Genomic DNA, 25,280 nt, shown 5'->3' with positions numbered 1-25,280 from the left:
CATAGAAATGCATGAATGAATTTGTATTGCACGATCTGGCTTTAAAACTCCATGTAAAAGGAGAATGCCCTTATTTTTTTGTTCGTTTTTAATTTATTTATATGTAAAGTAACTTGTTCTGTGAAAGGAATGTATGTATGTGTGTGAGTGTATATGTATGTATGTGTGTGTGGGGGGGAGGGGCATGTTTTTGTGACATATGAGGACACAAATGTATATAATGACATGGGTATGACACAGGTACTACAAGGAGATGGTGACTTATGAGGACATTGGCCATGTCCCCACTTTTCAAAATGCTTATAAATCATACAGGATTTATTTTAGAAAGTAAAAATGCAGAATGTTTCCTGTGATGGGGCGGCAGGGGCAGTGTAAGGGGATAGAAAATACAGTTTGCACAGTATAAAAACCATTATGCCTATGGATTGTCCTCATATGTCACAAAAACAAATGTGTGTGTGTGTGTGTGTGTGTGTGTGTGTGTGTGTGTGTGTGTGTGTGTGTGTGTGTGTGTGTGTGTGTGTGTGTTTGTTTTTATTACCTTGTGGGGACCGCGACCTGACAGCACACTCACCTTGTGGGGTCCCAAAAAACGTGTGGGGCCATCTTGCTGGACCCCACAAGTATTATCATTGAAATGAATAAAAAATGCTTTGCTGATGTGTCTAGTGCAGAAACTGAGTTTGGCCCACAAGTGATGAAAAAAATTTATGTGTGTTTAAGTGTGCTAAGATTTTGCTCAGTACTGCCCCCTAAACTAGCTTAATGGTATTGCACCCTCACACACTTACACACACTATAAGCCAATGAAAGGCGCGCTTGTTTGTCACGTGGGTCAGTACCAAGACAACGGCATACGGTACATCTTTTGAAGTGACGTGAAGTGTCGTGATGACAACGGTGGATGACGCTTACAGGATAGGAGAGTTTGGAACGTTCCACGAGGGAAAAATGTCTTCGCGGGATTTTTGAATATAAGGTAATTTACCGAATGACATGTCTTTACACCTATGCTATAAATAAATAAGAGAGCTATAACCCAGATTACTTAAAAAACATTTGTAGTAACTTCCGTATTTTGTGATAGAAAGTATATAGAACTAGCTGCTAGTCAACGACACATGATCCAGCAGTCAGCCTGACATAATGGCCTTGCTAGTTCAGCAACTGTTATTATCTTAGCCACCATAGATATGGTAACGTTAGCCACTAGCTAAAATAGATAGATGCACTATTATGATGATAGATGCACTTTTATGATGGATAGATGCATTTTTATGATGATAGATGCACTTTTATGATGATAGATGCACTTTTATGATGATAGATGCACTTTTATGATGGATAGATGCATTTTTATGATGATAGATGCACTTTTATGATGGATAGATGCATTTTTATGATGATAGATGCACTTTTATGATGGATAGATGCATTTTTATGATGATAGCACTTTTATGATGGATAGATGCATTTTTATGATGATAGATGCACTTTTATGATGGATAGATGCATTTTTATGATGATAGCACTTTTATGTAGTGCTTAGTACTTAGTAGCCACCATAGATATGGTAAAGTTAGCCACTAACGACTGTTAGCTAAAATACAGGGATGCAAACAGCATTTCGGCGCATCCCGCTTTTTTAACGTCAGTTTGGGGTGACTAGTGTGTATGGAGCTAGAAATATGATTTATTTTATTTTTCTGTTTACCTCTATACTTTTGTATGTTATGTATGGCTAATCACATGTGATTTATACTCTTTTTGCAACAAAAAAAAGTTTAAAAAAAGCTAGAAATATGACAATGATCTGAATTTGAATTGTATAAATCTGAATTATTGACAAGTGTAATCTAACAAAATTGAATACCGGTATATTGCATTTTACATAATACTGAATTTGAATTTTTTAAGTGTTGAATATAGAACATTTGAAATTGAACACATTTGAAATGTTTTTATGTCGAAATTGTATAGACATGTATTTTCAAACAGCAGATATTTTGTACTGAATTAATAGACTGCAAATATTCAGTTTTTGAAAATACAGATTCAAGATTTCAGATGAAGAAATTCAGATCATCAAATTCAATATTCTAAAATTCAAACCGCAGAAAATCAGATGTATTTACACATTCAAATCTACCCATCAAAATTAAATAGCATTTACAAAAATTCAGAACAATTATTTCAATTTAATTAGTAAAAATACCTGATTTATATAAGTGATCAGCCCCTTAGAGTATTTTAAAATTGGTGCAATGAGTCACTTTCTAGATCAAACGCCATTCTAATTGTTTATTTATTTTTTTAAAGCTTGTTCCAGACAAGTGGACAAACATTAATGTCAATCTCTGATGATTCTGATTATTGCAGAGGTCTTTAAACAGTGGTACAGAGAAAAAAAGATGTTTTTAGAAAAACATTTGGGTGATTTGAGGATGATCATTCTATGAGTCCTATCAGATTAAATGGTTTATTTGCGCAAAACTCATATTTAACGAGTTCTTTGTCAACAGGTTTGAAGTAATTGCCCTGACTAGCAGATGCACAAGGTAAGTAAAGTTCAAGTAGCCATATTGAGTATACTATCTTTTTGCATTCTTTTGAGTAACTTAACTTTGCTAAAAAAAAGTATTTTTATTCTTGTAAAATGATAACTCGTAGTGAGAATCAATCTCAAACTTACACAATGGAGTTGCGTAAAGTTCCTGGAATATCTAATTTGGTCTGTTCCTGATATAATTAAATCTCCACAAATTTAGTTTTTTGGTGTATCACATGTAATTGTGTTAACAATTCATTATAGCCTAATTAGTGCAAGTAAATTATATTCGGCACAGGGGGATGTCACGATGAGGAGGTTGCGACTAAAGCCGGAAGGTGTAGCACTGCAACATGTGCGCAGTGCCACAGACAATGCATGTTTTTTGGAGGCACGACACATAAATCCAATAAAAGGCAAGTTTAACATGGAATGTTTTACAAAATATGTTCAATTTACCACAATTCTGGATTATTTATGTATATTTTTGTTCAATGAATTTAGATTGTCTTTACTGTCAATAACAGTGATTACACAATGCTCTTGCATTCTTGCCACATCAAATGTGATATCTTTATGTATTTTATGTTGCTAGGTCGTGGTGTGTTTGCCGTGTCCCCATTTCAAAGAGGGGATTTTGTTGTCGAATACAGAGGAGAAATCATTGACTCTACTGAATCTCAAGCTAGGAGGAAGAAGTATCATCCATCACAGGCAGTTTTTATGTTTGACTTCTACTGGCAGGGCAAACAATGGTGGTAAGAATTTAGTTAGCATTCAAACAGGTTACTTTTTTAATAGCATACATGCAACCTTCAATAACAATCCACTATATAACTGAATATATAAGGGATGTCAATTTACACAAATTCCCATGATCTATCGTCGTTTAAATTAACGATCAATTAATCGATTAATCGTTAACCTTAATACTGAAATATGCGTCTACAGCAGTGGCTTATGGCCGACAGCATGAGAGTATGCATGACAATGCTGCTCAAAACGCCATGTTCTTCACCAAATGAATGAGAAGGATTTTTTATCTAAACAAAGTGCTATGGGATTGTAAAACTAGTCGATGTGATTTTATAATTTAATTAAATGACTTATTTAATAACCAAATATAACCTGTAATACAACACGAACGCCGCCTCAGATCTGATTATTCAGATTGTGTGGACGCACTGCCAAGAACAACGTGCTGAAACGTCACCTAAACCCAATTAATTCAAAACGATTTATTAAAATATTGTTTTCATTAATGTTATGTAATGTGACAGTCCCAATCATAGTTATTATTAGTCGTGCGTTGCTGTTTGAACTGCGCGAGCTGAAGCCGATGCGCTGAATTAACACTGGTTACACTGAGCTTGCTAGCACGTTATTTAACTCAACAAAAAGCTTCCTATATGAGATTAATCAGATTTATATTAAGTTAACAAAATATTACAAATTATATATCTTCACAAAATGATGCGAATGCACAAGTGAACTTGAATTGAGTTGCTGATATTCATATTCAGAACGGGAGACGCGCTCGTCCTGGAACAACGCTCTGAACACGGCACCTAAACCCAATGACTTTACAACCATTTATTAAAACAGTGTTCTCATTTCTGGTATATAATATGACTGTCCCAATCATCGTTATTATGCATTGCTCTGTATGCGCTAAAGCCGAAGCACTGAATGAAAACGTTACACTGAGGCCATTTGCTAGTACGTTTTATTTCGCGAAAAGAAACGCATCCTATATGAATGATCACATATATACAAAATAAATGTAATATTACAAATTACTTTAGCACAATCTGATGCGAATGCACAAGTGAACTTGAACTTGAAGTTACATGCACAAGGTCAGAATGCATGGCTCATGTTGTGCATGCGCTCTTCCTGGATCAATGCAATGAAACACACGGCAAATAAACCCAAATACTTAACAATCACAATGTTTTATTACAATAGTGTTCTCATTAATGTTGTGTAATATGACCGTCCCAATCATAGTCATTATTAGCTGTGCATTGCTGTTGAAGCTGAATGCTGAAGCTGATCACCGCCACGCTTTTACCGCTCACCTCTAACGTTAATTATTAACCAAATGCATCCTTATGAGATAAATCAGCTATAGATAGGCCTGACAAAATACACACAATATTACAACTTACATTAGTACAAAACAAAAGGCTGCGAATGCACATCGCTTCATTTCCCCTCCCATTTCGTGGTTGAACCGCATGCACACGCATGACCCTGCTTAATCGATGATCGATAAGTCTTATCGATTAAATGTCTTATCGACAATTAATCGATCATCGATTAATCGTTGACATCCCTACTATATATATATATAATTATTATTATATATATGTAATGTGCCGTTATACAGTCAGGTAGCTTTGTGTAGCCCTTGACATCCAGCCGTCTGTTGTCAGAGCAACCGCTGTTGCTTTGGCCAATTGGTTCTCTTTTTGTGCTTTTGTTTTTTGGGACAAAGCAGGAATTACTGGCTGAAATGGGCTCGTGAAGGTACATTGTAACGGGGCTCAATTACTTTAAGCATGTTCTTAAAACTCCGTCTGCAGTGCGTTTTGCGCTGCGTATGCGTATTCGTATTCAAATATGCTGCGTTTTCAGTCCGCAACCGTTAACATGGGTACGGAAAAAATACGCACCGCATAGACTACGCACTGCAGACGGAGTTTGTGTGAAAATGGGCGTAAGGTCTCATATCCGCGGCTATAATGGGCCACTCGCCACAGTGACGTCTTTTGCCATTTGAATAAGTTGGAAATGTCTGTCTTAATGCTGCGTGGATAGTTTGTGGCTGTTTCTCCTTTTTATCGTCTTGTTGTCGGCGTAAATGAGTTGACATGGCATTAATTATTCCTGCTGCTGTACCATCATGTAGCAAATGCGACATACCGTTGTTTTTTTATCCATCACTCTTGCCAACACCATCATAGCTTACAGAGAATCCAAAGTTCACCCAAACACCAGACCTGTTGGTTATTGGAGGATCTTCTATTTCTGGTCTGTTAAACACAATAGCCATTTTGCCACGAGCATTCAGCGCGTAGCCTACTGAGTAAGCGAACACCTGACTGAGCAGCCTAAAACATATTTGGTGTTTTTTTTTCACTTCGGCGGTGTCAGGGGCATTGCCTGTTATCTCGTTTTGGTTATTGTTGAACGCATGTTATTATATTTCACACACTTTTTTTATTTTTCCAAGTCTAATTAATTAGTCCGAGAACCGTTCGGTACATAATGCGTACCGAACCGAAAGCCTCGTACCGAACGGTTCAATACGAATACGCGTATCGTTACACCCCTAATATATATAATAACAACAACAATGCAATAAGAATGCCCTGGGCAGATGCATTGATACTAGAAACTACGATCACAATTCCGCAATTGGCTGGTGGCAAGGCAACGTAATGACTTCATACAATTAAAAAAGCCACCTGGCAAAAAAACTTGACAAATTACACAAACCCATTTCCCTTCAGTCGGTTGCCTTTGAACTTAACAGATCCTTCTCCCTCTCACTGGTCTGTGTGTTCCAGGGCCTTTGAATTTACAAAATAAGCACTGCTATCAATCCCACAAGAAATCCAGGATTTGATTTAACCACACAGTCATGTGACCTTGATCTCAAGCTTATGTTGAGCTATAGAAAGGCCTTTATATTATTTTAGGTCCTGAAAATTATTTATATTTATCATTTGTTTTTGGCTTCTTTTAGCATTGATGCTTCTGTGGAAAATGGATCATTGGGGAGGCTGGTCAATGATGACCATGTTAAGCCTAACTGCCGGATGAAAAAAAATGTTGCAGATGGAAAGCCACATCTAGTCCTGTTTGCTTTAAAAAACATAGAGAGAGGAGATGAACTCACATATGATTATGGAGGAAGTGATTGGCCTTGGAGGGTAAGGTATACTATATTACGTGTGGGTTAAAAAAATGTTCCTTACAATTTTGTCATCTTTTCCTTTGTAATATAAAAACAGGCACTAACTTTCCTAGCAGAGTTGGATAACAATTGGTTGCTTGAACAATGATTAAAGAATTGACTGTAATCCATGTTTTAGGTTGATAAAAACCGCAAAAAGAAACAGGTGGAAAGTTCTGACAGAACGGAGGTACAAGACACTGCTGAGGTTTCCCCTTTAATTCTGAAGGTGAGCCTCTTTAAAATGTTATGTTCCTATTCATTTTGTTCTCTGGTCTACCCTGGTGTACACTTGTGGGGTCCAGATATCAATTCTAGAAATCCTCAATCTCTATTCATTTTGTCAATGTAACTAAAAACATTCCTTTTAAATGGAGTCTCTTTTGGTAATGACAGATTTCTTCCACCTCTTGGTCATATGTTGGTGTATAAGCACATGTTCATACACACGTAAACTGGTCTACCCTTGTGGGGTCCAGGTATCATATGTTGGTGTATAAGCACATGTTCATACACACGTAAACTGGTCTACCCTTGTGGGGTCCAGATATCAATTTGGCCGAGAAGTCTTGAATCTAGAAATTTCAATCTTCTGTTCAAAATCAATGCATTGAATTGAATTCTTTTGATGATTAAACATCGGATTTTGCACATGAATTTGGTCATGTGTGTTTTAATGAGTACAAACGTTGTTCATGAGTTTATTGCTGTAGGGTTTGTATTCACAATTATTAAATGTATTTATGTTACAGGTTGATGGTGGACGTTCTACTAATGACGCCTTTATGAATCGCAACAAGTAACGGGTGGAAAGTTCTGACAGAACGGAGGTACAAGACACTGCTGACGTTTCCCCTTTAATTCTGAAGGTGAGCTTCTTAAAAATGTTACGTTCCTATTCATTTTGTTCTCGTAATTTGAGAAAAAGTATTTGAATTGTCTCTTTTAGTATTGCCCAAAACAGATTTCTTCCACCACTTGGTCATATGTTGGTGTATAAGCACATGTTCATACACACGTAAACTGGTCTACCCTTGTGGGGTCCAGGTATCATATGTTGGTGTATAAGCACATGTTCATACACACGTAAACTGGTCTACCCTTGTGGGGTCCAGATATCAATTCTAGAAATCCTCAATCTCTATTCATTTTGTCAATGTAACAAAACACATTCCTTTTAATTGGAGTCTCTTTTGGTAATGACAGATTTCTTCCACCACTTGGTCATATGTTGGTGTATAAGCACATGTTCATACACACGTAAACTGGTGTACCCTTGTGGGGTCCAGGTATCATATGTTGGTGTATAAGCGCATGTTCATACACACGTAAACTGGTCTACCCTTGTGGGGTCCAGATATCATATGTTGGTGTATAAGCACATGTTCATACACACGTAAACTGGTCTACCCTTGTGGGGTCCAGGTATCATATGTTGGTGTATAAGCACATGTTCATACACACGTAAACTGGTCTACCCTTGTGGGGTCCAGATATCAATTCTAGAAATCCTCAATCTCTATTCATTTTGTCAATGTAACAAAACACATTCCTTTTAATTGGAGTCTCTTTTGGTAATGACAGATTTCTTCCACCACTTGGTCATATGTTGGTGTATAAGCACATGTTCATACACACGTAAACTGGTGTACCCTTGTGGGGTCCAGGTATCATATGTTGGTGTATAAGCGCATGTTCATACACACGTAAACTGGTCTACCCTTGTGGGGTCCAGATATCATATGTTGGTGTATAAGCACATGTTCATACACACGTAAACTGGTCTACCCTTGTGGGGTCCAGGTATCATATGTTGGTGTATAAGCACATGTTCATACACACGTAAACTGGTCTACCCTTGTGGGGTCCAGATATCAATTTGGCTGAGAAGTCTTGAATCTAGACTGTTCAAAATCAATGCATTGAATTGAATTCTTTTGATGATTAAACATCGGATTTTGCACATGAATTTGGTCATGTGTGTTTTAATGAGTACAAACGTTGTTCATGAGTTTATTGCTGTAGGGTTTGTATTCACAATTATTAAATGTATTTATGTTACAGGTTGATGGTGGACGTTCTACTAATGACGCCTTTATGAATCGCGACAAGGAACGGGTGGAAAGTTCTGACAGAACGGAGGTACAAGACACTGCTGTGGTTTCCCCTTTAATTCTGAAGGTGAGTCTCTTAAAAATGTTACGTTCCTATTCATTTTGTTCTCGTAATTTGAGAAAAAGTATTTGAATTGTCTCTTAGTATTGCCCAAAACAGATTTCTTCCACCACTTGGTTATATGTTGGTGTATAAGCACATGTTCATACACACGTAAACTGGTCTACCCTTGTGGGGTCCAGATATCAATTCTAGAAATCCTCAATCTCTATTCATTTTGTCAATGTAACAAAACACATTCCTTTTAAATGGAGTCTCTTTTGGTAATGACAGATTTCTTCCACCACTTGGTCATATGTTGGTGTATAAGCATAATGTTCATACACACGTAAACTGGTCTACCCTTGTGGGGTCCAGGTATCATATGTTGGTGTATAAGCACATGTTCATACACACGTAAACTGGTCTACCCTTGTGGGGTCCAGATATCATATGTTGGTGTATAAGCACATGTTCATACACACGTAAACTGGTCTACCCTTGTGGGGTCCAGATATCAATTTGGCTGAGAAGTCTTGAATCTAGAAAGTTCAATCTTCTGTTCAAAATCAATGCATTGAATTGAATTCTTTTGATGATTAAACATCGGATTTTGCACATGAATTTGGTCATGTGTGTTTTAATGAGTACAAACGTTGTTGTTCATGAGTTTATTGCTGTAGGGTTTGTATTCACAATTATTAAATGTATTTATGTTACAGGTTGATGGTGGACGTTCTACTAATGACGCCTTTATGAATCGCGACAAGGAACGGGTGGAAAGTTCTGACAGAACGGAGGTACAAGACACTGCTGTGGTTTCCCCTTTAATTCTGAAGGTGAGTCTCTTAAAAATGTTACGTTCCTATTCATTTTGTTCTCATAATTTGAGAAAAAGTATTTGAATTGTCTCTTTTAGTATTGCCCAAAACAGATTTCTTCCACCACTTGGTCATATGTTGGTGTATAAGCACATGTTCATACACACGTAAACTGGTCTACCCTTGTGGGGTCCAGATATCATATGTTGGTGTATAAGCACATGTTCATACACACGTAAACTGGTCTACCCTTGTGGGGTCCAGATATCATATGTTGGTGTATAAGCACATGTTCATACACACGTAAACTGGTCTACCCTTGTGGGGTCCAGATATCATATGTTGGTGTATAAGCACATGTTCATACACACGTAAACTGGTCTACCCTTGTGGGGTCCAGATATCATATGTTGGTGTATAAGCACATGTTCATACACACGTAAACTGGTCTACCCTTGTGGGGTCCAGATATCATATGTTGGTGTATAAGCACATGTTCATACACACGTAAACTGGTCTACCCTTGTGGGGTCCAGATATCATATGTTGGTGTATAAGCACATGTTCATACACACGTAAACTGGTCTACCCTTGTGGGGTCCAGATATCAATTTGGCTGAGAAGTCTTGAATCTAGACTGTTCAAAATCAATGCATTGAATTGAATTCTTTTGATGATTAAACATCGGATTTTGCACATGAATTTGGTCATGTGTGTTTTAATGAGTACAAACGTTGTTCATGAGTTTATTGCTGTAGGGTTTGTATTCACAATTATTAAATGTATTTATGTTACAGGTTGATGGTGGACGTTCTACTAATGACGCCTTTATGAACCGCGACAAGGAACGGGTGGAAAGTTCTGACAGAACGGAGGTACAAGACACTGCTGACGTTTCCCCTTTAATTCTGAAGGTGTGTCTCAGGGCTCTACACTAACTTTTTCTACTGGTCTTACTTGAGTTACTAACTCTTTTAATTACTGGCTCAAGAACATTATTTGGTGTCACATGTTTTCGCTCTGCACCTATGACTTCAGATCCCATGAATGTCATTGCTGGTTGTTACTGACAGCATAGGGGATTTTCTATTAAGACAGTCATGGTGATTTTATATTATTTTTGTTAATTCTTTTTTTATTTATTTATTATTATCTACAAGTCAGTTTTCAATCATAATCACATCTTTATTTTTGAACTTTAGAGTAATCATCAATGTATAGATTTACAACAATTTTAGAAGTTCTCCCTTTCGTAAAACATTTGTTATTGCAATTCTATATTCATACAGGTAAAAAAATTCCCAGTGAATTCCTTAGTTGAGTACACAGATTCTGAAGTCAGCTCTGGACCAGATCTTTCTTCTCCACATCCTGATACTGTTTCAGATTTACCATCTAGCAGCATACAGGTTGGTTCTTTCTTATTTGCATTAACTGTTTCATTTATTACAAAACTGCACTTTCAGTAGATGTCATCCTGTGTATTATTTGTTTCTCCTTTATAGCATCTCAATAGTAAAAGTGTTGTGGAAGGAGAACATGTGCCACAGCTTAGAAGGAATAAAAGTATTCTGGTAAAGCAAGCAGCATTTTTAAAGATAGTTGTTCTATTTATAGGCAACAATTACATGTTTGCTCCCTATTTAAAATTATTCACCATTAGTCAAGTTTTTATGCAGTGAAACTGAACATTTTTACAAAACACCTGCCTCTTTGACGGCTTTGCTCTGTTATAGTGCTGGGCGGTATACCGGTTCATACCTAATACCAGTATTTATTTTTGTTAAGATATGAATTTTGATGATACCGTAATACCAGTATGTCACTAAAACAAAGTTCTGGGCGCGGCACAACACGGGTCCCTTTTCACTGTGTTGAGAGCACAGCCACGATGGCAAGACTGAATCCGAAATCGCCAACTGAAGCATCATTCAATTTTCCCTACGTTATCCGCTTATATTATTCACTTGAAGGAGTGAATGAAAACAAGAGCGTGAATTTTTGATTTTATATTTCAGCCACTGACATGGTGTAGTGTTTTTTAAGAAAATAGTACAATTATTCCTCAGAATCTGTGAAATTAACATTTCATTCATTGTTTTTAAGATGGAGGAGACTCTTAATTGGTCTGAAGAGCTTTTTGACAGTCCAGATGAAGAAAATATTCAAACGATTGTGCCACACAAGCGGACAAGAAAAAGTTTTGACTCAAGTACAGATGAGGAGGAAGAAAACATACATAAAATTGTGCTAAGACATAAGAAGTCAAGAAGCATTTTGGTAAGCACCCATAGTGCAAGGCATGATGTGTAAGGTGTTCCTTGATAAGTAGTATTGTTTCTGAAAATCTACAGTTACTATGAAAATTTGTATAATATGCATTACCCATGATCAGTCCAACAAATTGCATCAATGAGTAGGTTAAGTATTTTTGCCAGTAAATCCTTAAATGGCAAGAAAACAAGCCTTTTTATTCTGCCAATACTCAGGGCTTGAAACAAGGGGCTTTATCTTGCAACCGGCGCAGTACAGCACAAAGTCTGACGCAAGCTGTGTTTGCTAGTATAAGACCAATGCGGTAGTCAATTTCCCGTCAAGCGCTCATGTCGTTAAAATAATAGCCATTGAGAAGCTTCAATTAGCCTGTTACTATAAGCAAAATTGTAATGCATTCCTTTTGTTTAAGACCCACGTTATTATTACATTCAAGACAGATACATCAAAAAAGCAAACAAGTCTTAGTCTAAAATGTTTTGCTTAGTCTAGTATTTTTATGTACAAAATTAAGAAATGTAGACTTTCAAGAATTGTTTTTATTCAGTGATTTTGTTTGAACCATGAAAATGAAAACATTTCTAACCAATAATATTCAGATCATTCAGACATTATCAGTGTATAATTAACCTGCTTCTGTTTTATTGGGAAAACCTAGTTGTGTAGTTTATTTGCTTTTATGTTTTTATAGGTTAATCAGAAGATTTCTGTTGGATCTAAAATAAGTGAATCAAGCCAGGACAGTGGAGAAGAATATGTTCCTTCCACAAGTGGGGAGAGTACAGATAGTAACATGAGCCCAGAACTGTCATTAAAAAGTCAATTTGATGCAACTGTAGGTCGTTCACTTCCATGTAAGCGCAAATTCAAGTCACCTCTTGCTAAATTCCAGGACAGAATTGTTGCTACACCAAAAAGCCAACATAATGCTCCTGCCAGCCCCACATCAAGTAAAACAACAGGTGGAGATGTATCAGTACTTGTTCCTGCTGTCATCAGAAAGAGTAATGGATCTCGAATGTACAACAAGCGACAGTACTGCCTATATTGTAGTTCAGCTGTCCAAAAAATATCTAGACACTTGGAGCGTGTTCACTTAAGCGAGATTGAGGTTTCAAGAGCATTGAGTTTTCCGAAGGGATCCCATCAAAGGAAATTGCAGCTTGAATTTCTAAGAAACAAAGGAAACTTCGCACATAATGCTGAAGTTATAAAAACAGGGTCTGGAATTCTTGTTCCCTTCAAACAACCAAAAGAAAAGTGCGAAGCTCAAGACTTCATTCACTGTGTTTACTGCCAAGGTTTGTTCATGAAAAGAGTGCTTTGGAAACACATGCAGAGTTGTAAATTCCAACCTGGCAGTGTTAAATCTAAACCTGGAAAAACGAGAGTCCAATCCCTCTGTGCGTTTGCTCAACCAACCCCCTCTGCGGTTAGTGAGAGTGTTTGGAAGCTGGTGTGCAACATGACACAAGATGATATCTCATTTGAAGTAAAAAATGATCAATGCATCATGGAGTTTGGAAAACATCTATATAACAGGCTTGGAGCTGATGTCAGCAAGCATGAATACATTCGTCAAAAGTTGAGGGAGCTTGGTCGGCTGTGTTTACATGGTAGAGAGGTCACACCACTTAAAACAATCAAAGATTATGTCACACCAAAAAACTTCATGCTAGCAGTTACTGCAGTTAAACATACAGCGGGTTTCAACGAGGAAACTAGCCAATACAAAACTGCAACACTTGCTCTAAAGCTTGGACATGCACTGAAAAATGTGTCCATGCTCCTTGAAACTGATGCAATGATGAAAGGTGATAATGAGGGTGCATCAGCGGCTCGTTGCTTTCGTCAAGTCTATGATGCCAGGTGGAATGAGCTTATATCAGCCAAAGCCTTACAGGGCCTCACAGAGTCCAAGTGGAATTCACCACAGCTTTTACCTTTTACCGAAGATGTAAAAACTCTGCATTGCTACCTGGACGACAAGCAGCGCCAGTTCTACAGTGAATTAATATCAGAGTGCTCATCTTGCAACTGGGCTAACTTGACAAAAGTGACTTTGGCTCAAGTTATTTTATTCAACAGGCGTAGAGCAGGAGAAGTCTCCAAAATGCTACTTTCAACATTCATCCTAAGAGACAAATCAGATCCTCACGAAGATGTCAATGTTGCTCTCTCTGAGCTAGAGAAAAGTCTCTGCAAGCATTTTGTGAGACTTGAAATACGAGGTAAGAGAGGGCGGAAGGTGCCTGTGCTCTTAACCCCTGCGATGGTGGATTCCCTTAATTTGCTTGTAGAGAAGAGAAAAGAATGTGGAGTGGCTGATAACTCATACATGTTTGCACGGCCATATGCAGTGTCCCACTACAGAGGATCAGATTGCATTCGTTACTTTGTGAACGCTTGTGGAGCCAAGAACCCTCTCTCACTCACCTCTACAAAGCTCAGGAAGCACGTTGCGACACTCTCAAAAGTACTCAATCTCAATGACACAGAGCTTGACCAACTGGCAGATTTTTTAGGCCATGACATCAGAGTCCATCGCCAGTTCTATCGCTTACCTGAGGGCACTCTCCAGCTTGCGAAGATCAGCAAGATTCTCATGGCCCTTGAGCAGGGGCGTTTATCAGAGTTTAAAGGGAAGAGCCTAGATGATATCAACATCGCCCCAAATGGTACCAGTGCTTTTTCATTAGACAAATATAAGAAAATGCAGATATTGTTTTTTCCAGTACACTCCGAATAGCTCTGTCATGGTTTTGTTACCTGCCTTCTTTTCATTTTAGAGACAATCCTGTGTGACCAAGAAATCGATGAGGTCAGGCTGGAGGAGAAAATGCCAGGTATCTATTTCATACTTGCTGTACTTGTAGATGCATGTCTGAATCATTTTTTCCTGTCTGAGGTATTTGCTTCCTGAAAGATATTATTTGAGTTAGGGCTGGGCGATATGGCCTAAAAAAATGTGGCCCTTTTTTTTTTTCTTTTCTTTTTTTTTACAAAAAAAATATTTATGATTTAAATCTATCTCTCCTCCCCCTTTTTCTTAATTGCATTTACACTCCCAGTCTGTCCGTGACTGTTCTGTTAGCAGAGGTGTAAAAGTACTCAAATGTTACTCAAGTGAAAGTACATTTTATTTAATTAAAAGTAAAAGCATCTGGCCAGAAGCATACTTGAGTAAAAAAAAGTACCACATTAAAATTGTACTTGAGTATTAAAAAAGTAAAAGTAGCAACAAAAAAGAAAACGAGAGATTCCTCTTTAATCTTTTAATCTCTGAAACCATAACGTGAATGAACTATTTGTATTTAATTATCAAACTGTAAGACTACTACCTAATGCCAGTAGGTACCATGCTACTCAAAGTTGTAAAACCTCGGATTTAACTTACAGGGTTAGTTCACCACAAAATGAAAATGTGATGTTTATCTGCTGACTCCCAGGGCATTGAAGATGTAGGTGTCTTTGTTTCTTCAGTAGAGCACAAATGAGGATTTTTAACTCCAACCCTTGTTTATAAGAACATACACATACGAATCCATATTAAACCCTGCAGCTCATGATGACACATTGATGTCCTATGACACGAATAGGATCAGTTTGTGTGAGAAACTCAACAGTATTTATATTAATTCTAACAATCTATGTCCGACACCCGATCTGCGCGCCATCAATTCTGATAAGTGAGGTCAATGTACACAATCTGGCATAGAGATACGTGTGAGAGATCACTAACGGCGCTCTGTCAGATCATATACATTGACCTCACTTACTGGAAGTGATGATGTGTTGAACGGGTGTTGGACATAGATCGTATTTGAGGTAAAAAAAAATAATTATATAAATACTGTACGGTTTCTCACACAAACCATTCGTTTCGTGTCTTAGGACATGACGTCATGAGCTGCGGGGTGTAATATGGATTTGTCTGTGCATGTTACTCTCATAGATGGTGCTAGTAGTCATGTACCATTGACATACATTATAAGACTGACAGACTGCAACGGTTGTAGTTAAAAATCTTCATTTGTGTTCTACTGAAGAAACAAACACCTACATGTAGGCTAGGCAGAAAAACATCACATTTTCATTTTGGGTAAGAAGCCAAAATAATGGACACCCATTCATGGCCCCCCCATGATTTTTTTTCAAAGAATAAATCATGAATTGATTATTTCAACAATGACAACTTGACAGCTCAACAATAAACCTTGAGAAAACATAAGCTCAAGTATGTGAACTTGCAAGCCACAAACTGACACGCACACCTCAACAACCAACACACACATGCTTCCCTCCTTCTTCTCTCCGCTCTCCAAGGCAGAAATCTCCAAACTCATCCTTTCCAATCACCCTACTACCTGTCCACTTGATCCTATTCCCACTCACCTCCTTCAGGCTATTTCTTCTTCAATCGCTCCTGCACTCACTCACATTGTCAACACTTCTCTTCACACAGGAACCTTTCCCACAGCATTTAAGCAGGCTCGGGTAACCCCACTGCTTAAGAAACCCTCTCTGAATCCAGCACTTTTAGAAAACTACTAACCGGTATCCCTTCTTGCTTTTATTGCAAAAACACTAGAGCGAGTAGTGTTCAACCAACTCTCTATGTTTCTTGAACAGAACAACCTTCTGGACAACAACATACTCTCTCCATTCAGCTCGGGTCATCAACCAATACTCCATCCGGGACAGCCAGGAACCTTGGAGTTGTGATTGATGACCAGTTAAACTTCACTGACCACATTACTGCAACAGCCCGGTCCTGCAGATTTGCGCTATACAACATTAGGAAGATTAGACCCACCCTATCAGAACAGGCTGCACAACTCCTGGTCCAAGATATTGTTCTCTCCAGACTATTGTAATGATCTTCTGGCTGGCCTTCCAGCATCCACTGTTAAACCCTTGCAGCTGATCCAGAATGCACCGGCGAGAGTGGTCTTTAACAGAGTCCTGCACGGGTCCGATTTTGTAAATCCGCACCCGCCCGTACCCCTGATGCGTTAAACCGCATCTGACCTGTTTTCTGACACGGAGCACTTTCGCACCCGAAAAAAAGTCAGTTTAGCATATAACATTATATAGGCCTACACATTTATTGCCAGGTAATACAAAAGTAAATACAGCACCGTGCCATGTCTTTAAAATTCAAACATTATTTTCAATGCGTGTACGCACACCGGCGGCGGCATTCGGCACCTGTCCACGGCGACTCGCTCAGGACGGGGACACACTGCAAGCGTGCCGTGAGCGTCTCGGCTGCGTGACGTGTCCGTTTTTATTTCGGCTCCCATGTTAACCGGTTAGAGCTTGCACACTGCCTGCGTGAGCCGTGTGCATGCTTCAAATAGAAGAGACGCCTATTTTTCATGCAACACGCAAGCGTGTTGGAAGAGTTTCCAGGCAAAATAGTATAGGAAAAGATGATTGTCATTTTGACACGAATACATATTAATAAATGACATTTTCATGTTTCAATCAATCAATCAACTCTATTTATATAGCGCTTTTACAATCACGATTGTGTCAAAGCAGCTTCACAGGATAATATTGCGACAAAATTAGATTTGGCTGTACAGTCGTACTGGAGAAAACAGTGATGTTATCAGCTCATTTTAATTTATCATATAGCGACAATGTTGGCAGGTGAGTATTATAGTTTATAGAATTAAATAAGACCTAATTCATACATGTTTGAAAGTCTGTAGGTTAACATAAATGCAGATAGGCCTAATTGTAATAATAAAAAACAACATAATTATCGATTTTGAAATATTAGTCAATACAGAACGAAATATTCTGAAGCCTATTTTGCCGTCAATACCATAGATGTATTTATGGTCAATAGGCTACTGCCGACGTTGTCTTTGCTGTATCAATAGGCTATATGTTTATATTTAATATGAAGTATAGGGCTTCCCTGTACATCAATACCAGCAGCAGCGCCGCATCAGACACGCTTCTGGTTTGCAAAGACAGAGAAAATGGCAGGCTGACACGCAACAGAAACGCCATGCTCACACCACGCTTGCAGTGTGTCTCCGGCCTCAGGAAGTTGTTCAAAATCCTGCCGCGCCAATGTACTGATTTCACCCTGTGCCACAAGATGCACACATCGCATGCAGCTCCTCTGTCAGAAGTGTATTCAAAACTGAGCTTGTGCGTAGGCCTATATAATGTGCGCGTCCGGCGGTGAGCTTCGCGTCCGGTGTGCGACTTCCTTGAACCCTTGTGATTTTTTTTTAAAGTGAGAGAATCCTGGGGGAGCGTGCGCGGTGCGAGCACAAATAACCTGATATTATTTTAAATTTATTTGATTAACTTGAAATGCAGGCAAGACATATTTTTGTAGATGTGTTCCTAAAAATATGCATACATTTTTACGTTGGCACGTGAATGTTTTAAAGCAGCACTGGGTAACTTTTGCTCTCGGGGTCCCCCTACAGTTGGGAAAAAATAATGTCCTCAACTACTGTTGTAAGCTGTCCTCCTACAGCAGGGGATGCCATTGCGCGTGCATTTGTTGACATGACAGCCCTGATAGCCCTGAACTAGTGATGCGGGGCTCGTCTCATAACCCGCGGACCCCGTATGTCTATTTAATGGTCGCGGGTGCGCGGCGGGTTGTAAAAATATATACAGTGGTGCGGTGCGGGCCAAATAACTTCATAACAGCGTCCCGCGGGTCGGTGCAGCACTAACAGTTCCCCTGAACACTGCAGGAGGAGTTCACATGCAGGTGTTCTTCTGGCGGCGCGTGAGAAATGTCTTCATCCCAGGTTCAGTCAGTGGCAGATGTTTCAGCATGTCATATGAATATCATTTCATGGGTTTTATTTTTTTGAAACGCCAAAAAAATCGAGATGCTCACGTTTACAAGCCAGCGTCATTATAGTAGTCTGTTGGTTACCGTTTTACAGAATATATATCCTCCTGGGACCCAGTAATAGACTTTTGTCCACTCTAGTGGACATTATATTTTAGTGAGTTTCTGTGACATCACACACGTCACAGTTTTGAGTCAGGATGTCCTTTATAGAGCACATCCAGGGCTTTGCACAGATACCAAATGTTTAGAGGTTTTACCAGGACAACAAAAGCTAATTGGTCTTTATAATTTAAATCTGATTAATTTTCTAATTGTTTGTTATAAATCAACATCTCAGGAAAATGCTATGGGGTTTCTAATCAAAATATGACTTTTTGTTACAAAACAGGGCATTGATTTTATAAATGTCCACTGTAGAGGACACCAGGACATAAATCATGTTTATCAGGCATTTTGGAGAGACAAACAGTAAATAGGGAAATAAATTACATAACAATATTCCTATGAATTTTTTTTTATTATTGATTTAGTTTTTTTGGTCAACAAGCAAAATTCCAGTTGCAATCATTTTACACAAAATAGCACTAGTCATATGGATACATACATACAATACTGTATATGCATGTGCACATAACCAAAAAAATTAAAATATTTTTTAAATAAACCAAAATAATAAAGTTTACACTCTTATTGACCAAAGGTGTAGGCTGAAGCTAAAGCTTATTATGCCTACCCTTAACTCCACACAAGCAGCACTAATTGACATTTATTTAATACATCAAATATAAGATATTGTCAATGTGTATTTGGAATATTTATTATTATTATAATATATTTATTATTATTACCATTATCATTTCCATTACCACTACCATCAGTCATCATTACCATCATTTGTTATATTTTTTCATTACCAGTCCTTTATAAAGTATTTTAAACTGTATTAATGAATTAGCCTTTTTTAATTCATCAGGGAAGCTATTCCACACCTGAACACCTTTATTTGATAGGCAGTTTCTTCTTAAATTGGTTCTACAATATGGTATATTAAACACATATGTCCCTCTAAGATCATAATTACTGTCTCTCAAATTAAACATAGCCTGCAAGGACTGTGGGAGTAAGTGTTGTCTTGCCTTAAACACAAGTATAGTAGTATACAAATCTACCATGTCATAGAATTTTAATGTTTTCAGCTCCGTAAACAAAGAATTTGTTGGGGTATTATATGGAGAATGTGTAATTATTCTGATGGCCTTTTTTTTATAATAGAAAAACGAGTAGTTCTAGATGTATATGTATTTCCCCAGATTTCTATTCTGTATGTTAAATATGGAGTGATGAGAGTACTGTACAATATATATAATGCACTTTTATTCAAAATATATTGCAATTTATATAAAATATTATATATTATATTAAAATATTACATATTATTATGAAAATGTTGCCAATTATTACTCCCCTTATTACACTTCTTTTTTTCATTACATGTTGCACCAAGAACACAATAATATGCAAATTAGATGCAATATACCGATACATTGTATTGATTGGGAAAATCCAAGTATGGCTGTTTTACCCACATATTGCATAAAGTAAGATAGTATATCAAAGTATTCAGTTATATCTTTTGTAACATAGCTCAGAATCATCTTTAAAAAAGTTTGTTTTAAAAAAATCCTGAAACTTAAAAATGTATTCGTGAATTAAAAATAAATCCCATTATTTTTGCCTATACATGCAATTTCATTTCATTAAAATTTTTTAACAACTGAGTCCTGGTGTCAACTACAGAGGACATATCATAACATATGAATACAATATCATTTTCCAAAAAGATAATGTGTCCATTTGTTTCTTATGCTGCGTTCACACCGCACGTGAATAAATTGGTTATTCGCGCTATTCACACGAAGATGGACGCGTGAACAATTTAAATCCATTCGCTTCATTCGCGTGTGACATTTACTACACAACAGACGCGAATCCGCGTCATGGGAGGGGGTTCTGCCAGGCAGTGGCAGTCGGCAGAAGGACTATCCGAGTTAAGCCTCCTCTCACCGGGGTTGATGAGCGCTGAGCTCCGGTGATCGCCTGGGTCTCACACCTCCGAAAACACCAGATCAAATTTTCAAATAGGAGCTCTCTTAATAAATAAACCACATATTTGAGCTTTAAACAACTACATTCTCGCCTGAAAAACTATTAAAACTACATTTTGTGACACAATACAGTAGTATTTTTAAATTACTCTGGCCTCAGGGTTTCCCCTATGGGTTTCCCATCCGTCACTTCACCACGTGACAGCAGTAAGCAGGCTCCTCATTGGTTAACGCGGCGCGAATATCTGCCAAAGTACAGATTTTTTCAACTTGAGCGATTCGCGTGTTTCGCGCCAAACACGCGTTCAAAATGCTCAATTCGCGTGATCATTGCCGCGTCATTCGCGCGAATCGCGCCACAGAATGCCTATTCGCATCTCTGCATTGACTTAACATGTAAATCACTCGCACGAATCGCGTCATTCGCGTGCGGTGTGAACGCAGCATTATGCTCTTAACAATCTAATGATATGAAAAAATACAAAATTCAAAAAACTTGTTTTTCCTGGGTCCCAGGAGCAATTCAATGTTTGAGTGGTTGGTAATCACCATAACAAGCCTGACAGCATCGGTCGGGCACGCCTCCTTCAGCTCACGCCGACGAGCAAACGCTGGTCACATGTTGATCCTCGTCCTGCCTTTAATCCCATCACTTTTTCGTTTCCTCTTATTGCGTTCCTCCAACAAAACCCTGCTTCATGACTATATTATCCGACGAACAAAGTTGGGCTCCTTTTACGTCTGAATGTAAGGAAGTGTGTGTGTTGGTGGAAGTGACGTATATGCCGTAAAGTAGTCGAATTTTGTAGTTCTTTTTGTTCTCGGGTTACTACTCGAAACCCGAAGTTTAAAAGTACGATTAAAAACGCTACAGACCCCATCAGGCTATGGCAGACGTGTCCTTCAACCTATTGTAAGTCGATGTATCATCACAAGAGTCTTGAAAATATTTTATGAAGGTTGAAAAGTTACCTAGTGCTGCTTTAAACCTGTGTTAGACCTGTGTTTCCCCCTTGTCCGACCCGACCCGCACCCGTGTCCGACACAGTTGGATGTTTTTCACCCGTTTCCGCTAAATTTGTGGGTTGACCCGTCGGCTACCCGAACCCGTGCAGGACTCTGGTCTTCATGCCTCTCTTCATCAGTCTGCACTGGCTGCCGATAGCCACGCCAATCAAATTCAAGGCTCTGGTGCTCGCCTACAAAGCAACCACTGGCTCTGCACCAATATACCTAAACTCACTTGTTCAGACTTACACACCCTCCAGAAGCTTGTGTTCTGCGAGTGAACGATGCCTAGTGGTTCCATCCCAAAGAGGCATGAAATCGATCTCGCGGACATTTTCCTGGACCGTTCCCACCTGGTGGAATGACCTGCCGATCTCAATTCGTGCTGCCGAGTCTGTAGCCATTTTGAAAAAACATCTTAAGACACATCTTTTCCAGCAGCACCTGACCAATAAAGAATAGCACTTAGCACTTATATATATATTTATGTTTATATATATATATATATATTTGTTTATTTATATAAAAATCTTGTTGCCCTGGACTGTTGAAGTTGCTTCTATTGCTCTCATTTGTAAGTCGCTTTGGATAAAAGTGTCCGCTAAATGTAAATGTAGAGCACATTTTATACTATTTTACATTATATTACTGTTTAGTAACCTGTTTGGTGCACTCTAAAGGGATAGTTCACCAAAAAAAGAAAACTGTCTTCATTTACTCTCCCTCATGATGTTCCAAACCTGTATGAGTTTCTTTGTTTGGCTGAACACAAAAGATATATTGAAGAAAGTTTGTACCCAGGCTGCTTTGGAGGCACCAACGACCTCTATTGCAGGAATTAACAGAAATGTATGCAGGTTTGGAACAACTTACATTTGTGGGTGAACTGTCCCTTTAAGGAGTCATTCTGAACCAGTAATCACTTTTCTGACAATCCTGAAATGCAAAAGTTATTATTATTTTGTATTTATTTACTTAAATTATGACTATTTCGATGTAATTGTGTCCCATTTTTATCAAAATGTTTTTTAAATTTCATGAACTTTATATGACAATTATTTATTATGTATGAATAATAAAGCCTAGCAAAATTATAAATGAACATTAATTAACCTGTCTAATATATATATATATATTGTCTGCCAAGCTCTGATAATGTATGGAATATTATATTGATAAATTATCCATAAAAAACAAACAAAAAAACAATAGGCCTACCTTTAGAAGCACGGATGTGTCTGTCAGCGCTGCTGCTTTAAGTCAGACAGTCTAAGACACTGATATTGGAAGTGTGCCGTTCGCCTGAGGTTCATCATGAGTTACTGGACAGACCAACTGACACCTTTGGACACCCCTGTCTTAACCAAACCTGGTATTTCACTAATTAAATTGTTTAATAATTAAGAATTATGAATTTTTCTAAATGTTATTTTTTTACTTAGATATCATCTGTCAAAGGTTATAATGTGTGCATATACAGTACATGGCCATTTTTTATATATATTTTAATTTCCAGGGTTTAATGTGACAAAAGATAAGGATTTAAGCAAAGTATGGTATGATTTTCTATAGGCACTGTATACTTATGAAAACTACACTAATCAAGAAAGGCTCACATGCAATATTTGTTCTTTTTTAATTAAGTAGATTGTGTGGTGAGGCCACCCTTGCCAACACAGGACTGTGTTGAGGACACAGCTGAGTCATGTGCTTCAGGCAGTAAGATACAAAATGACACAAAGCAAAAATTATCTCCAAAAAATGGTGAGTGACTTTTTTTCGATCTGATTAACTGAAACACAGTGATACTGTTCTCTAACATTATTTGTGGTGAAGAACTCAGTTTAATTTAAAGGAACTGTTTTGGTAGGTGATTTGCTCATGGGTTTGGAGAATGCTAGCAAAACTTAATACATTTGTCCTGCTTTCAACTTTCATTAATTTCATTCTCATTAAGGTCGCAAACCAGCCAAGAAAAGAAATTGGCAGAAGGTGGAGGTAGACGCAGTCGAGAAACACATGATGTCGTTCGTTAAATCTTGTCGTGTTCCGGGAAAGGCTGCCTGTGATTTGTGCCTCAAATCTGAGCCGGAAGCCTTAAAAGAGAGGGACTGGCTGGCTATAAAATTTTACATAAAAAATCGGATATATGCCCTGCAAAGAAAACTTTGAGCTATGCTCCTGGGCTGCAAGTATGTAGTTGTAAATGGCTGATTTTAGGGATTTTTAAATGTTTTCCCCATCTACAGTTATAGATGAGTGTTTTCTGTCCATTTACTGTATGTTGTCATTAGCTTATGAGTGACAATGTTACATCATAATGAGTTCCTGATTGGTTGTTTAGTCTGTGAGAGGTCAGTGAGCACTTGGGAGTAAGAAGGTGTCACAAGGACATCCAAATGCAGATAGGTCAATGACATTACATGTTTTTTTTGGTTTGGAATTCATGATTTTCCTCAAATGAATTTTAATAAATACATTTCATTAATCAAATTGATCTGCAATATTTTTTACTTTAATAGAAACCCTTTTAATTTTTTAAAAATTCAATTGACTTTGAGTTGTGGTGTTTGAAAGACCAAAAATGTCAGGTGGTGCGATCGTCCGAACGTACAAGCAGAAAACAAAACTCCAATAAAAAGGTTCATTTTCTCAGTAAATTCCTAATCAAATAGTTTGGCATGATTATATGTTAAATTCCTTATAAATAAGGGAAAATAGTGTATCAGTCCTATTTCAAAACTATTCTTACTTTAAACATGTGCAAAGGACCCCACAACTACTGAATAGTAAAGGTATGGCCTCACAAAGTATGTAAAACTTGTGTGTGTGTGTAGGGGGACCCACAAGGGAGAAAAACCAGTTTGGACCCCACATGTGACCACCCTGTCAGGTCTTGTTCAAAAGTTCTCAAATTTGAGATTATCAAGTGAGATTTGTGTTTATGTATGTGTTCTGATCTTGTCTGATTTTTTTAAGAAGTGTCCCTCCTCTAGAAAGGGTGGATCCCACAAGTGATGTCCCAGTCATGGGGCCTCACAAAGTAACAAAAACAAGGATGTGTGTGTGTGTGTGTGTATGTGTGTATGCACATAACAGGTGAAGTGAATAATTATGGCACCTTTTAGTGTGTGGGATATATTAGATAGCAAATTAACATTTTGTCTTTAAAGTTGATGTGTTAGTAGCAGGAAAAATGGGCAAGCGTAAGGATTTGAGAGAGTTTGACAAGGGCAAAATTGTGATGGCTAGACGTCAGAGCATCTCCAAATCTGCAGCTCTTGTCGGGTGTTCCCGGTCTGCAGTGGTCAGTATCTATCAAAAGTGCTCCAAGGAAGGAACAGTGGAGAACCAGTGACAGGGTCATGAGCGGCCAAGTCTCATCGATACACGTGTGTGAGTGAGTGAAGGTTGGCCTGTGTTGTTCGATCAATACAAGCTACTGTAGCTCAAACTGCTCAAGAAGTTAATGCTGATTCTGATAGAAAGGTGTCAGAATACACAGTGCATCGCAGGTTTTTTGCGTATGGAGCTGCATATACCAGTCAGGGTGCCCATGATG

The 25,280-nt window shown here is 38.1% G+C and overlaps 1 protein-coding gene across 6 annotated transcripts; it reads left to right on the top strand.

Moving 5' to 3' along the window:
• The first annotated feature begins 495 nt into the window (after positions 1–495).
• LOC137091025 (uncharacterized) lies at positions 496–24,697 on the top strand. 6 transcript variants are annotated; one of them, XM_067455099.1, is made up of 13 exons: positions 496–982; positions 2,526–2,561; positions 2,850–2,967; positions 3,147–3,309; positions 6,306–6,492; positions 6,655–6,744; positions 10,288–10,404; positions 10,780–10,899; positions 11,597–11,770; positions 12,456–14,442; positions 14,554–14,610; positions 23,366–23,482; positions 23,676–24,697. In XM_067455099.1, exons 2-13 carry the CDS (start codon positions 2,553–2,555, stop codon positions 23,888–23,890), a joined length of 3,354 nt encoding a protein of 1,117 aa, XP_067311200.1. In that variant the 5' UTR covers positions 496–982; positions 2,526–2,552; the 3' UTR covers positions 23,891–24,697. The 6 variants fall into 6 exon arrangements, with proteins under 6 accessions (XP_067311200.1, XP_067311199.1, XP_067311203.1 ...); XM_067455098.1 differs by having other exon boundaries at positions 23,363–23,482; XM_067455102.1 differs by lacking the exon at positions 3,147–3,309 and having other exon boundaries at positions 23,363–23,482.
• Positions 24,698–25,280: the final 583 nt, after the last annotated feature.

This window comes from Pseudorasbora parva, chromosome 10 (assembly GCF_024679245.1).
Source record: "Pseudorasbora parva isolate DD20220531a chromosome 10, ASM2467924v1, whole genome shotgun sequence".
Taxonomy (NCBI): Eukaryota; Metazoa; Chordata; class Actinopteri; order Cypriniformes; family Gobionidae; genus Pseudorasbora; species Pseudorasbora parva.
Note: the sequence above shows the minus strand (reverse complement) of the source record. Positions and strands in the feature narration are given on the sequence as shown.

What these genes read in the sequence shown, in the direction of transcription:
- LOC137091025 (XM_067455098.1), top strand. An exon ending in ACACATAAATCCAATAAAAG is followed by an intron (nt 2,968 to 3,146) that starts GCAAGTTTAACA and finishes TTATGTTGCTAG; the next exon opens with GTCGTGGTGTGTTTGCCGTG. An exon ending in GAAGTGATTGGCCTTGGAGG is followed by an intron (nt 6,493 to 6,654) that starts GTAAGGTATACT and finishes TCCATGTTTTAG; the next exon opens with GTTGATAAAAACCGCAAAAA.